This window comes from Neolamprologus multifasciatus, chromosome 17 (genome assembly GCF_963576455.1).
Source record: "Neolamprologus multifasciatus chromosome 17, fNeoMul1.2, whole genome shotgun sequence".
NCBI lineage: Eukaryota > Metazoa > Chordata > Actinopteri > Cichliformes > Cichlidae > Neolamprologus > Neolamprologus multifasciatus.
In genome coordinates, this window is record NC_140455.1 from 279337 (window position 1) to 294630 (window position 15294).

General features: G+C 40.6%; 1 protein-coding gene across 2 annotated transcripts in view; it reads left to right on the forward strand.

Moving 5' to 3' along the window:
• Positions 1-3602: 3602 nt before the first annotated feature.
• Positions 3603-15294, forward strand: part of slc38a2 (solute carrier family 38 member 2) — a 46694-nt gene continuing 35002 nt past the window's right edge. The window contains exons 1-16 of one of the 2 annotated variants that reach the window (XM_085136998.1): positions 3622-3980; positions 5189-5293; positions 5412-5490; positions 5591-5706; positions 7257-7330; positions 7421-7513; positions 7862-7937; positions 9282-9364; positions 9567-9625; positions 9899-10051; positions 10149-10228; positions 10350-10450; positions 11753-11877; positions 11978-12122; positions 12216-12313; positions 12697-14455. In XM_085136998.1, the coding sequence (XP_084993124.1) occupies positions 5196-5293; positions 5412-5490; positions 5591-5706; positions 7257-7330; positions 7421-7513; positions 7862-7937; positions 9282-9364; positions 9567-9625; positions 9899-10051; positions 10149-10228; positions 10350-10450; positions 11753-11877; positions 11978-12122; positions 12216-12313; positions 12697-12798 (1482 nt within the window). In that variant the 5' untranslated portion in view covers positions 3622-3980; positions 5189-5195 and the 3' untranslated portion in view covers positions 12799-14455. Of the gene's footprint in view, positions 3981-5188; positions 5294-5411; positions 5491-5590; positions 5707-7256; positions 7331-7420; positions 7514-7861; positions 7938-9281; positions 9365-9566; positions 9626-9898; positions 10052-10148; positions 10229-10349; positions 10451-11752; positions 11878-11977; positions 12123-12215; positions 12314-12696; positions 14456-15294 lie in introns of those variants that run through there. The other variant, XM_085136999.1, reaches the window with a different exon arrangement.

Consider the following 15294-nt stretch of genomic DNA (forward strand, 5'->3'; position numbering starts at 1 on the left):
CAAAGAAAGCCATAATATTAGTTAGATAATTTATTAAAAATGCTGCAAAAAGAACCATCATTACAAACACGGTGGAGTGACTCGAACACAGCTGACTACAGACATATTAACTAGACAAGACAAGATGCAGAAAGGCATGGAGAACTGAGAGATCAGTTACGGGGACATGACCAGGCAGACAGAACATATAACAAAACATGGAGATGAGACTAGGACAGACTGGACTCGAAAGGGGCATTCCCATACTAAAAACAAAACATAAACATATCAGAAATTCGAAGGAATGACTAAAGCGTCGTTCAAACTCAAAAACTGGCTGAACAACTCAGGACAATGACAATCAGTGGCTAACACCTTGATAAGCCACTAGCCAGAGGACCAGTAACACCAAACACCAAGATAGCAATGCTGAAAACCAATTCAACCAATTCAAAATTTCACAAACCAGTGTGTGACGTCACAGTAGCTGGATCCGTCTTTTATAAAGTCTGGGGGGACTGACTCTGTTTTGGCTAATATGACACCTGACTGGGGAACAAACTTCAGTCAATAATAGCTGAATACATGGATGTTTGTATATGCCCACTTCCAGAATAAACTAAGCTGTCGCTTTCCTGCTTTGTGCCCTTTTTTACTGAAAATGTGGCTTTAGATAAACAAATTCGCTGCAGCTTTCACGGGCTGTTTTTATTCCAACCCAGTGTCCCTCATCAGGCTGTAAATTGGTTCACTCTTAACAGAAGTGGAATGTGTGTAATTCGAACTTGTGTCACAAGATCACAAAGCCAAAGTAAATGTGAGGCCATGAACATTAACATTTAGCAGCTCAGGGTGTAAAGAGATAATAATGTTGCATAATGTGTAGGAGAAGAAAGTTCTCTTTACGCGCTGCTCCTAACGTTTCCCCTCCAGCTGAGACATTGACTGCGCACTGGACTTGCTTTTTGCTTGTTGTAAGCAGGTATTACAGACAACTTGTTCCTTTTTTTGCAATTCAGATCAGCTTCATGAATCACTAAATTCCACTGAAGATGTTTAACCACAAAAACCTGAAGTTGACCTCTAATTCCACTTTAAAGGGAGGACAAATAACCACAGACAACTCCCAACAGAAGTCACACTCAGCACACTGTGTTTAATAATATCCACAGTAGTCACTGTAGTATTATAAGTAGTAATACAAATCCAGGCAATACCTTTTCTAAAAATTGTTAGATGTTGCACAGCCGGTAGTTGCAATCCAATCTTAATCTTAATCCAATAATACATCTTGTATTATTTCAGTTGTATTACTGATAGTCATGGTTCAATGAATAGTATTAGCCATATGAGTAAGCAACTGGGTGGCAATGAGACAGTACAAGAAGGTGTAATAAGCAGTTTTAAAAGTAATATTACCAATAAAAACAATCTACAAGGTGCTAAGAGTAACAGTAGGAAGTCCAGTTCATGCAGTGGTATAATGCTATGTTTTTTGTAAGTTAAGTAGTTATAGTAGGAAGTGCTTAACCCTGAGCCTGGTTCTCCTGGAGGTTTCTTCCTGTTAAGAGAAGAGAGTTTTTCCTGCCAAATGCTTAGTTGCTGGGGTTTCTTCTCCATCACTGTAGGGCCCTAACCTTACAATAAAAAGCACCTCAAGTGAACTGTTCTGGTAATTTGGTGCTATATAAATACAACTGAATTAAATTGTATTGAATAGTATAAAGTCGATAGCGGTATTACAATTTGACTATTAGATAGTAGTAAGTCATTTTATAAGTAGTATAACCTGTACAAAATGTCTATTAGATGGAAGTAGTAAAAGTAAAGGGCTGCAAACACTACTACAACTAGTATGTGTACTTGCAATGCTTCTATTTGGACTTTTTACTTTTTACCACATATTAATACTACTACCTTTATGTTGTGGCAAAAATCGTTAATAAATTTTAACAGTACAACTAGTTCTGCACATGCATCAGTACATTTAGTGGTTTTATATATAGAAACAGTACTCTGGTAGAAGTAGTACTAGTACAAGAACTACTGAGAGTAGCACTGATGCAGGTAGTAGATCTTGTAGTAATGGATATGTTGTCCACACCCCACCAGGTGTGGTTCTGAACCTCACTAGCATATTCTAGTATGTTGTGTATTGAAGGGTGTCATTGAGCTGGCTGTTGACCATTGAACGGTTGGAATATGGTGGTTGGAATATGGCGGTTGGAATATGGCATGCATGTGGTCGGCTACTCAACGTTTGGCGGTACAGTTGCATCAGTACAATCAGTTCTCATCTTCTAGGCATCAGTTAATGTTGCTGCTTCACAGCCTCTGAAATGCCATATATAGGCACGAGTTGTCCTTGGGCTGTATTTAAGGGCTTATGGCATTGGCAAGACAGGGATGTCATTCCAACTCGCCAACGTTACCAATAAGCATGGTTCCTGCTGCAAAGGGATCAAGCCCAGTGGGTGAAAATGAAAAAACCAAAGTGAGTAAAAACAAATACATTGAGATAGTGGGGGGAAAGCCAAACAATGCACAAAACACAAAAAAGGTCAGTGGGATGTTAAGTGAGTGTACTGACTAAAAGAAATTTTAAATCCAATTCACTTCCATTCAACTAAAGATGAACTGCACCTGTCTGTCACTCAGTAGCCACATGTGTGATTATGGGTTTATTGCTTATATTGTTTAAACAAATAAGAGAAGGACAGAAGAAACAGTTGAAAATCTAACACATGTAAGAGTATTGATAACACTGTAGCAGTGAGCATAATCTAAATAGAGGGTAGTGAACAGCCCAGTGCTAATGCAAGTACTGCCTCCCATGTGTTGTATATGACTTCTGTTTGGACTGTTATCTGAAGTGTAGCAACAGAAGGAAATGTTTTATCTACAGGTAAGTCAAAAGCCAGACCATAAACTGTACTGTTCTCAGTCAGCATTAATAATAAACTTAAAACCAGAGCAGTAGAAGATTATACACCACACACACACACACACACACACCTGACCTGGCAAGATGAGCCAGCAGCGTGAATAAGGATCAGGATAACCGTCACATGATGGCGTTTGTGCGTAATCTCCTTCAGACGGGGAGGTCTGCTTTGAAGCTCCGCGCACATCCTGATCTAGACTGACACTAGATCAGAGTGCACTCTGAGTCTTCACTTTACCTTAATTTAAGAAAAAAGAAAGAAAGAAAAAGCGTTTAACTAGCTTCACAGTGTATCTGTGGGGTTCAGCGAGGCCAAGTTCTGCCTTCAAAACAGAGCAATCCTAATCGCAAAAAGAAGCCATGAGAGAGTTCCAGCGTAGAGCTACTTGAGAGTAAAAATAAAATTAAACAAAAGTAATGAGAACGTTTAAACGGAAAATTCTGAACTGATATAAATGTTACTATAAAAAAATAAAGTAAAGCCTAGTTATCCACGGATTTAGACATTTGTGTGTGTTATGTAGCACTGGTTTAGTGTTTATGTGGTTTGACTATTGTAAATGTATCAGAGAGCGCTCGTGGTTTTCCAGCGAGGGAAAGTCAATCTGTTTGTACACAAACCACGTCACTGTGCGTAAAAGGTCTCCACCCTCTTCCTCCCTCTTTGCTGGTTTGGGCTGATGCAATGTTCATCTATAAAAGGAAGAGCCCTCGCCCCTTTTTTATAGCAGAACAGGGTTTTCTCTCCGAGTGCGCCGCATTTCTTGGACTTTGTTTCAAATAGTCAATACATCGAAATTCTTTTCGCGTTTTTGTTTCGGTTTATTTATCTTTTTGCTCCTTGGCCTGTTTCAGTTTCTGCTTTTTAAAGTCAGATCTGGTCTACTAGTAGGCCCATTCATTCATTCAAAATTTCAGTCTTTATAAATATATATATATATTAAAAAAAAAAAAACTAGTCTTTTCAAGGATCAGCTGATTTTTGTAAAGAAATCGTCTGGACGTTTTTTTCTTCTTACTGAAAGGATCTTCAGGCATCCTAAGACATCTTCAAAAGGTAAGAATGTCGACATTCTCGTTTACCGGCAGAGGGAAAATTGGCGGATGTGGGCGGAACAGTATTTGAAATTTAAAAAATCAAATCTTTACAAGTTTTAACACACTGCACAGTTTCTGATTGCACATTATTACAGCATTTTATGTCTTTACCTTTTTATTTTTAATGCGAGGTATTTTCTTTAATTAAAAATCGTCTGTTATCGGGTGTTAAAAGCTAATCAGTGTGAAACAGAATGATTTCCTGTCACAGTACATGTGCAGATCTCTCACTAAAGACTCATAACATGTCATTGTCTGAGAATCCCGAGGCGTTTTCTCTTATTAGGTCAGCCCTGATCCAAATAAACGAATAATGAAGTGTCCGCTTGACAGTGATGCTGCAGTGCTGGGCATGTATTAGGACACGGGCTTTTTACTGCCACACAGATCACAAAACACACACAGTGCGAAATGGAAGACATATAAAAGTGTCTCTTGTGTGTAATCTGAAAAGGCTCTAAAGATAACCCTGTGCCTGAGCCACGGCCGCTGCGCAAAATGGGAGAGCCATGCCCATAAAGGGACAACACGTGTCATTGTTTCCAGTGGAGCCGGTCGGGTCATGGGAATAATGGCATTAAATGGCTCTGACCATTTAATGCCATTGTGGCCCTGTTTGGATCTTCATGTGCGTAAAAGTCATCCAAGAAGGTTATTTTACTATATGCCCGATTTAGACAGCTATGTCTGATTGTCACCTCGTTTTTGTTTCATTGGCAGTTTCTAAAATGTGATGTTTCAAGAAAAAGGAAAGTGAAAAGTCCAGATTTTAAGACGATTTTTAAGGGGAAATGTGCGCAAAGTGTCACATTTGTCCGCGTGTACTGCGGCTTTTTTCTTTTGTATGTGTGTCAGTATCTACGGAAGAGTTGGGGTGATGCCGGTCTGGTATTTTTCCACTGCCGGTGCGTCACCCCTCCTCCCTCCTCTCTTCTTCCTCATCTGACTCCGCCGTAGCTAAAGCATGGTCACGTGGTCTCAGATTCCTGAGTAACGCTGCGGTGGAGCCACTATAATATTGATTATTCTCAAGGCAGCGTGAACGCCCACAGCTAGAAATGGGGGGAAAAGACTGAGGAAATGACGCAGTATACAGAAATATAAGAAATACAGTTAATTTACAGTTAAAATAACTTTTTTTATTTTTTTATTTTTTATTTTTTTTAGCTTTAAAATGCCCGAGATGAGAGATTTCAACAATGCTCCAGAAGATGACAGCAGCAGCTCAAACAGCAGTGAATACCCATGCCCAAAGAAGGTGCCACTGGATGGGTAAGGCTCACTTCACACACACTATAGTGAAAAATATATACTCAAGAACTGAAAACTGCACATGGTATAAACCACACTTCACAAAAATAACTCTTGATTCTTCTCTTTTCTTTTAAAGCCAATACCCTGATTTTGACGCAGAGTGCCAAAACTTCCTCCCTGAACACACGGGCAAGAAGAAGTATGCTACTGAATCTGTAAGAGCTTCTCTTTTTCCTCCAGCACATTTATCTTTTCTCCTTTAACCAGTGATGTGATGTCTCATCTTGCCCTAACCGTCCTGCGTCTTTTCCACAGCACCAGGGTAGTGCCTCCTTTGGCATGTCCGTCTTCAACCTGGGCAACGCCATCATGGGCAGTGGCATCCTGGGTCTGTCCTTTGCCATGGCCAACACTGGCATCGCCCTGTTTGTGTAAGCATCTATTACTTACGTCTGTCCAATGCAAAGAGGCAAAAGGAAACAAACAAAGAAACTCCTTAAGCTAACACCAGAGTCAAGAGGTTAAGATGTAAAGAAAACCAAATAAGCATGACTCAAAACTGGTGTGTTTTTATTTCATAATCCGCATTCGGCTCAGACGAGCACGGGCAGGTATGGTCTGTTGCGTTGGTGTGACAGCTTGTGCTGTAGACCATCTCTGCACGACGACTTTTCGCCGCCAGCAGAGTGTTTATGTGTCCTTTATGCAGCTGCTCGACCCTGAGAGTCAGGGTTGAAAGTTTACAATTGTTCAAATGTTGCTCAGCTGAAGTACCAGCAATCTTGAGATTTTTTTTAAAGTGCATCTCATTGTGAGTGATAGTGCCCCCTGCTGGTTATTCAGCACATTATTTGTGTGTGTGGAAACACTGAAGCCACCTTGCATCAGCCGCGTGCTGCATTTCTTAATTTTTCCTTTTTAGCCCTCCGTTTCTCACTCACGGTGGCAGCATCTGCTGGAACTTTTCACAATCAGCCTGTCAGCAACCAATTGAAAGAAATCAGATTATTGGGTCCAAAAAAAAATCTAATATTTTTTTGAGTCCACTCGCAGTATTCGACATCTCTGGGAGTCAGAAACAAAAGGGAGTGGCAGGAAAAGCAGCTAAGTCGAGTTAGTTACGTAAATGGAGAGATAATGTACGCTTGCAGGAGATCATGAATGGAGCTGCAGCTGACCAGTCTGATCCCTGCATCTGCAGGAAGCTGGGGATTACAAACACCTAATGGCTCCTACCCAGCTGACAAACCTTGCTACCTGCTCCTTATGTCTCTGTGTTTATATGCTGAAGTACTGTCTGGTGCTAGTAAAGCAGATCAAGCCTTTGCAAACTGAGATGAGACAGAATAAGGACGTCATAGACAGACGAGCAGCCACCAAAGCAGCTGGACACACAGCTGAACATTGCATTTATCAAAGACAAGTCTCAGAAGGCCAAGAGATTTACTTTCATCTGAACTATTAATAATGCCGAGTGTACAGTGCTGCCTCTGCAGCATCCCAGGGGCAGGGAAACCTTTCGTCCTTTGTATTCCTGCTGATGCTGCTTGTGACTCAAAGAACTTAGAGTTCTGGGTTTGTTTTTGACAAGGCAGATTGCAAACTTGCGCACGCTCAGGTCTCGAAATAAACACTAAAGGTACTGACACTTTGCTCTTGGAGCAGAAATCATCCTAACGGCAAATTCTCCCAAAACACACGAGATCTGAGCCATCACAAGAGAGAAGGGATGTGAGACATGATCAGTAAACCCTGCACAGCAATATGTGACCTTCACGTCAGCCAAATGTCAATGTGTTTGTTCACCAGTCAGGAAAATACATTTGTCATTCAACTGGCCTTCAAAGGCCCATGTTCAGCACTTCAGCCTTGATCAGAACATTTCATCATTGATTTTTCTGCTTTTCTTTTTTTTTTAAATCTAATTATATCAAGGTCGCAGGTAAACATACAGCTAAAGCTCTCCCTTGTCTGTTTACAGGATTCTTCTTGCGTCTGTCGCCATCTTCTCCTTGTATTCTGTGCACTTGTTGCTGAAGACGGCCAATGAAGGGGGTAAGTCTATCAGACAAACATCCCCAAATGCCAAGTGTGTATTTTTTAAAAATACTGTTGTTCTAAATCCACAATTCTTTGTGTATTTAGGTGCACTGGTGTACGAGCAGTTGGGTTACAAAGCCTTCGGAACACCGGGGAAACTCGCAGCCTCCCTCTCCATCACCATGCAGAACATTGGAGGTAAGAAAAATGAATGTTATGTAACTGTAATAGATCCAACATGTGCTCACTCAGAAAGCTAAAACACTGCTCCTCTGTGTCTGCAATGAGAGCATAGAGGGGGGAAGGCACGGGGGGAAACCTTGGTTGATAGAAACCAGCTTGTTTTGTTTGTTTTTGTAGCTTCCAGTAAAACCTTGAGTCATTTTACAAGCATGCCATGATTCTTTTCTTTGGAACATCTGGGCCCCTTGCCAAATATTAGAGATCGCTATTTTTATTTTTCCTCCTTTTCTTTTTTCTCCCTCAGTTTTACAGGAAAATGTGCTAACTGCTGTTGTTGTTGTTTTTCTGTTTTTTCCCCAACAGCCATGTCGAGCTACCTCTACATCGTGAAATACGAGCTGCCCACTGTTATAAAAGCTTTCACAGGAGCCAACGACGAGTGAGTGACTTTGATATTTTAGCAGCTTCCACACACAAACGCAGGTCTGGAAAAGTTAGAAATGACTGCATGTCTGTGCGCACCGCTCCAACAGACACAGCGCCTCAAACTGGCCGACATGACCTCTTTAAAGGCACCGTGTGGTGTTTTCTTGTAAACAAACATAAGCTGTGTTTTCATGAAGAGGGGAAAGTCATACAAACACTGCTGGATGGCTCCACTAGCAGCTAAACACTCTGCTTGGTGGCTTTGAATTTTCAAGCTTTATAGTAATACTAGCCATTTCTTCTTTTTTTTTCATGTTTCACTGCTTTATTTCACCTAACACAAGAAACACTGCTGAAACTGGCGCATTACTTATATGAATATTTTTAACAAATCAAATGATGAACCTGGAGGTTGTAGACTTATTTCCAAGAAATCCAAGGACAAATCAGTCAAGCTGGCCTCTGTCCAAGGAACATCTGATTCGATTTTGGTAGTGGTTCAGATCAGACCACCAGACCATTTGTCGTGCAGCCAAAGATGTAGATTAAATGTCAATACAGCATGGTTTACTCGCCCCAATAGGAATGTTTGCTGGTTGCACTAGGACTACAAAAGGGAGGTGTTGGTGTTGGTGAAAAAGATAAATTCCCAGAAGGAATGAAAGAAGCACTCGAGGTGGACATGTTAAGCAAAATGGCTGCCAGTTGTTTTTCAAGTGCTGAGTGTCGGGGAAGGTGAAGCAGCGCCTTTGTCGCTCTGCTTGGAGCACAGGCGGGATGTGTAGGAGGACTGTCTGGCTGTTTTTAAATGGACGGACAGTGTTCTGTCTTTCTGAGCGGCTCTTTCAAAGAGCCCTTTTAGAAAATGCAGCTGGTGCCGCACAGAGATGGAGCGCGGGATGATCTCACCGCCACCCGGCTTCGAGTTTAAAAAATTGATGTAGTTCACTCTCCTCTGTGCCTCTTTGTTACATCTATTTTTGTAAGCTATGCAGTCATGCTTGCGAAGGCCAGTTCTTGTCAGCTAGTGCGCAGAGGCCTAGCAAGACGTGTCAGAGCAGCAGCTGAGAGGTTTGATCAGCCCTAAAAGCTGCAGAGGATTTCACAGGAAAGTAGATTCAGCGTGCTGCTTTCGGCATCACGGAGCTAATTAAATTACTTGTGGTTCTTAATATGCAAGATATACACAAGAAAGATGATAAAACTAACAAAAAATTCAAACTCATTGACAGTAGATTTCACAGTAGAACACTGCAAAACAACCTGTGTTGCCCCTTTAACACAGCTACAGAAATCTTTACCTATTCATTGGTGATCTCCATTAGCTAACACTGACATGCTCTGTCTTGTATTTCAGTCAATGGTACGTCAACGGTGACTACCTGGTGTTGCTGGTTAGTGTTGGCATTATCCTGCCCCTGTCGCTGCTAAAGAACTTAGGTAAGGAAAGTGTGTGTGTGTGTGTGTGTGTGTGTTTTGTGGGTGGGTGCTGCGAGTCAGATGCATTTCTGAACAGGGTTGGGTTCAAAGTCAGTGACGCACTTGCACGCGTACAAGATTTCAAAAGCTTTAAAATCTTAATACCATAGTGTGACGTGATAGAGGAGGGCATCGCTAATGATTGTGTTTTTCACTCTTTCAGGTTACCTTGGTTACACGAGTGGTCTGTCACTGCTGTGCATGGTCTTTTTTCTGATTGTGGTGAGTATGACACACCTTTCCTCATTCCTCATGTTAGCGCATCACCGCACATCCTTTACGCTGTTCTTGTTTTGCCAATTGAGTTTCAGTCTTCCAGTGAAATCCCTTCCTCCTACACAACAGAGCGGGATTCCTTTGTTTTAAAAAATGTAGTCAAATGAATAAAACAGTCAAGTCTTTGTTTCTGATCATGCCGTAAATGTGGTTTTAATGAACCTTTGCTTCTTTACAATAAGGAGCTAAAATGGGAAATTTGCTCTCTGCTACTTCAAGGTGATCATCAAAAAGTTCCAGATCCCATGCCCTCTCCCTGATATTAACGACGACAACTCGACTCATTCGTTGAACATCTCACACAGCTTACACAGCGACAATACTTCTGACGAGGACACCTGCAAGCCAAAATACTTTATCGTCAACTCACAGGTAACGACTTAGAACATCTGTAGAACTGAAATAAACCATAATGAAATCATTTCTACTTTTTAGACGTTAGTTATAATGAATTTTTTTACCTCCCTAGACTGTTTATGCTGTCCCTATTATTACCTTCGCCTTTGTGTGCCACCCCGCCATCCTGCCCATGTACGACGAGCTCAAAGAGTGAGTATACACTGCTGTCTTTTTAAATTTCCCTGACATATAAAACACAATTTACAACTTTTGTACAGTCATTTTTGTCTGCTGTCTAAATAAAACATGTCTTCAACTCTCTGCTGAACAGCCGTTCCCGCAAGAAGATGCAGAATGTCGCCAATGTTTCTTTCCTGGCTATGTTCATCATGTACCTGCTGGCTGCCCTTTTTGGATACCTGACTTTTAACCGTAAGTCAAGACAGTAAAAATTTAAATATGTACACTAATTTTTTATGTGGGGAAAAAATGTAACCAAATTTAGTTTCTTGAGGCTGTTAATGTCAACACACACCTATACCAGTTCACAAGAAGTTATACGAAATGTTAAATGGGCTCTGTCATCTGAGGTTAAGCGAGAAACTTTCAGGAACAGTAGTTATGCAAGACTGTGAAAAAACCCACCTGATGCCACTGAGCAGTGTGCTAGCATGTTTGTGTTCCCGTGCTTCATGACAAAAACAACTGATAGACCACCAAGAAATGTTCCCGGAACTTACCAGCAGTTATACAAGAGAGTGATAGTGAAAACTGTGACAGTGTGGCGTGCCGTCCCCCCCCCCCCCCCCCCCTACCAGTTTGTAGTCGGGATGAGTCGACATTGCAAAATGATATTTGTTTTACCTACTTAAATACTCCTAAAACAACATAGAAGTCTAGTGGTCTGTGGTCGTAAGCCTCTTGCTTAAATATACATGTAACAAAAAATGCTTTTTTGTTCTAGTAAAACACTTATTTTACATTAAAATATCATAACAGGGTGTTAAAAATGAAACAAAATGTTTTTTGTTGCTGTGCATGCTAATGTCAACCTGCAAACCTTTGTAAAACCACAAGGCTGAGCAAACCATTGTTTCAGTTAGCTAAGCTTGCGGTTTACCACTTGGCTACATGTTTATTATGTGGAACATAAATTTTAAATGGGGAAAATTTAAAAAATCTGAATAAGCACACAGCTTAAGGCAAAGGAAAATGTAAAAACTAGACCCCAAAAAACGGAGTGAAAACATGTTTGCTTTTTTTCATTAGCTGGTTAGCTTAGCTTGATCCAGAGACGTCTGAAGCGCTGCATTTTTCTCATTATTATTTTACTATTTATGTAGTAGAGATTCTTAAAAATCTAAATAGCGTGTAGCCAAATTACTATACTAAGATAAGCTAATTAGCAGCTACTCCCACCTTTACACTGATTGCAAAGATATGAAAGCGGAATTTAGCTTGTCATGAAGATAATTTTTATGCTATTAATCCTAATGGCACATATACACATATAAATATGGGTGATATAATATATAAGGTTTTACTTACTTTGCGTTTATAGAACTTCATAATAAAAAATCTTTGACTAACAATGCAAATTTAAATTTTTTCTAAAATTTAATTTATAAAATGGTATCAGGTCCTAACCATTAGTTATCCATATACAGTCCTCTAGATGAGTAGATGACTTTAACCCTGACTTAAGTGGAGGACATCTGCTGTCTTTGTCTATAGAGCACGTGGGAGATGAGCTGCTGCATACCTACACCAAAGTGTACAAGTTTGATGTGCTACTGTTGATTGTCCGTCTGGCCGTGCTGACCGCCGTCACCCTTACTGTTCCTGTTGTCCTCTTCCCTGTAAGTTTGAAAAAAAAATGTCACAGAGATTCTAAAATATGAATTACAACAAATAATAGGTCATGTGGAATAACCTCCCTGTGTTTTTCTCATTGTGCAGATTCGTACCACTGTCAACCAGCTCCTGTGCCCTTCTAAGGGATTCAGCTGGGTTCGCCACACTGCCATCACTGTGTTCTTGCTGGCTGGCACAAATGCCCTGGTTATTTTCGTTCCCACCATCAGGGACATCTTTGGCTTTATAGGTATGTGTCTGCATACAAGATACTGTAATAACATCTTAGCAACAGTAAAAGAAAGGATTGTGACTAAAATGCCAAATATCTTTACTCTGTCAGGCGCTTCTGCTGCTGCCATGCTCATCTTCATCCTGCCTTCAGCTTTCTACATCAGACTGGTCAAGAAAGAGTCCATGAAGTCTAGGCAAAAGATCGGGGTAAGATGGAGTTCGATGAAATGAACAGTTTTGGAACTTTACACTTATTTGTTTCCTTGCCAAGAATTTGACACGGTTGTAGCTGCAGTAATTAGCCCTTTAGTTTAACTTCATATTAAGCAAACACTTGAATTAACTCTGTTCAAAACCACAATTCTTATGTTTGATTGTTTTTTCTTTAATTCTCATATTTTTAACTAAAGGATAACACAAATAGTGCAACAAATGAGCTTTATCTTCTGCATTGCTAAGCTAAAGTAAGATAATTAGCTTTATACTGAACCGAAGACAACAAATTACACATTTGTTGAACTGTGAAAGGTTTCATTTAACTTGGTGTGAATGAACACATTAGCTAACTGTGATCTTGTTTTCCTCTCTAGGCATTAGTCTTCCTCATTCTCGGTATCGTGGTCATGCTTGGCAGCATGACCCTCATCATCCTGGACTGGATCAAGAACGCCACAAGCGACAGCGGACACTAAACCTCCAGCTCTCCTGCTGTGTGCTGCTGGCTCTTCGACATCCTTGTAACCAACATCAAACCTATTGTAAACAAAGAAAAACACAAGAACTCACTTCATGTTCAGCATCGACTCGCTGAGCGACGGACCATGCCATTCCAAGAGAATGTATCTGAACTTTGTACAGTATGCTGCGATAGACCACAACGTCGGCGTTTTACTTTTTTTGTTTGTTTCTCTTTTTATTGCAACTTTTTTAATTGTCATTTTCGCTCGTTTTTATTCTTCGTGTTTTGATAGTTTGAGGTATTGTTTTGCTTTTATTTTTGAATAGTTACTAAAGGTACAGCTGAAAACAAAATTCTTTTAACGTGCCTCACGCCACAGAAGAAATAGTCAGAGTTCAAAATAGAGCTTACGCTCAAGTACGCTGCAACTGTGTCCTCTGAGCTCGGCAACAATAGATCCTGCTGACAAAACAAAAGAAAAACCTTGTGAATTTTCCAAATCCTGACAAGTGGGAACAGACTTGAAAGTTTAACCTTCTTAGTTACGTTCTTTACAACAGTTTTTCTTTTTTTAACTTTGCCAAAACTGTGTTTGTAAAGCATAATTATATAGTGAAAAGCACTTAAAATCAGCACACTTGTCAGTTTTCACAGGCAAGGCCTAACACAGCCTATTTCAGTATTTGTACCAAGTCTCTGCAACCTTGTTAACAGTGTCAGCTTTCCTTGTAAAACTGTGCGTCACTCAACAGAACCTGCCCTTTCAAACCTAGCACTGGGCGCTGCAGAGGTTCTTGCGTGAGGTCTCTCCTGAAACTGTATTTAGTCTTTATAACCTGCTGAAGGTCTGCGCAGCGACGACACTACTGCTTTGAGAAGGCCTGCGAGCCTCCCAGTTCCACTTCCTCTATTCAGGGGTTGTGGGAAACTTGAAATTTTTTCTTTATGGGAGAATACTTTGAATTTTGACCACATGCCGTGGTTATAAGATACCTGTTAAACTTGCAAAAAACCAACAACCTAAGAAACAACTAAAAACAGGTTGCACTCTTGAACACCTTCAACCAAACAATAACGAAGAGAGCGCGACGCGGATTCCTTCCCACCGAGTGGAGAGTCTGTCGTAGATGGCACACTGTGCTTCCAACATTCACACGTCACCGAAATGTTGTCATCTATTTATGGAAGACCGTGAAATCAATGTAATTTAAAATATTTTACTATATTTATATAATATTGTACGTGTACATGTATATGTGTGTATATATATATATATATATCTATTGAGTTCACCTGTAAATATGCTTTTTTTTGTACAATGTTGTATTGGAGCTGTAAAACAAAACAAATCCCAAGGTGGTTAATACCGAATTTGTTTCAGTGCATCGGAGCTTCAGCGGTTCTTCTCCGTTAAGACTGACTGAAATTCTCGTTTAGGAACTGTGTGAAAGCCCCGTTGTTGAGCGGTATCAGTCTTCTTTTCCTTTTTGGCCCCTGAACACAAACACAGCAAAATGTTGTTTCTGCACATCTCTGCTTGAGAGTACGTCAACCATCTCTTGACCTCAGGAGCAAAGAGGGCTTTGCCCATCAGTGTTACACTGTTGTTTCAATGAAACACTATGTATATCCTGTAATTACTGTCCAAATAAATCAAAGACAAATGGTAACTTGAGCTATGTACACTCTTTCTTGTCCTCTGGTGGACTGGGTTTTTTGTTTTGTTTTGTTTTTTTTGGAGGGGGGGAGGGGGGGGATGTGGAAGAACTACTATGTTTAGTTTTTTTATGTCCAAAACTCCTATGCACTGTGCTAAAGACAGTGTTGGGAAGGTTACTTTTAAAATGTATTCCATTACAGAATACAGAATACATGCCCCAAAATGTATTCTGTAACGTATTCCGTTACGTTACTCAATGAGAGTAACGTATTCTGAATACTTTGGGTTACTTAATATATTATCATGCTGTTTACAACTACGTGAATGTCCTATTGCTGTGATTTATTACTGTTACTGAAGGTTCGCGGCTCCGAACCATAGTAAAGGGACCTCTGGCTAATATGATGGGTTCTGTGTCGGGCTCGTAGCCGAAAACTAGCTTTACTTTGTTGTTTGGGTCAACTTTGCTAGCGAGAGACAGAGAGAGGCGTTGAAAGGCTGCTCCAACGGAACTTATTGTTTCGGAGGAAAACACGAACACAGCGTACAGTCGAGTCTTAATAGCTTACTTACAACTGGGCTCCTCAGGCACTCTTCTTGGCTGCAGTGGTTATTATTATATTTACATGCTTCCAGCTCCCGTTTTTGCTCGATGACAGCTCATACTTTTCCTTTATCTCCCTCCCTCACTCACAGACACATAACGTGTATGGCAGTCCATTCTCCCTGCAGCACGGACTACACTGCCTATGATGCTACATTCTTTAGCACTATACCTGTAGCATTCTGCCTATTAGCTTAGCACAACAACAACAACAGGCGCTCTCTCACCCAGGAAACACGCAGAGA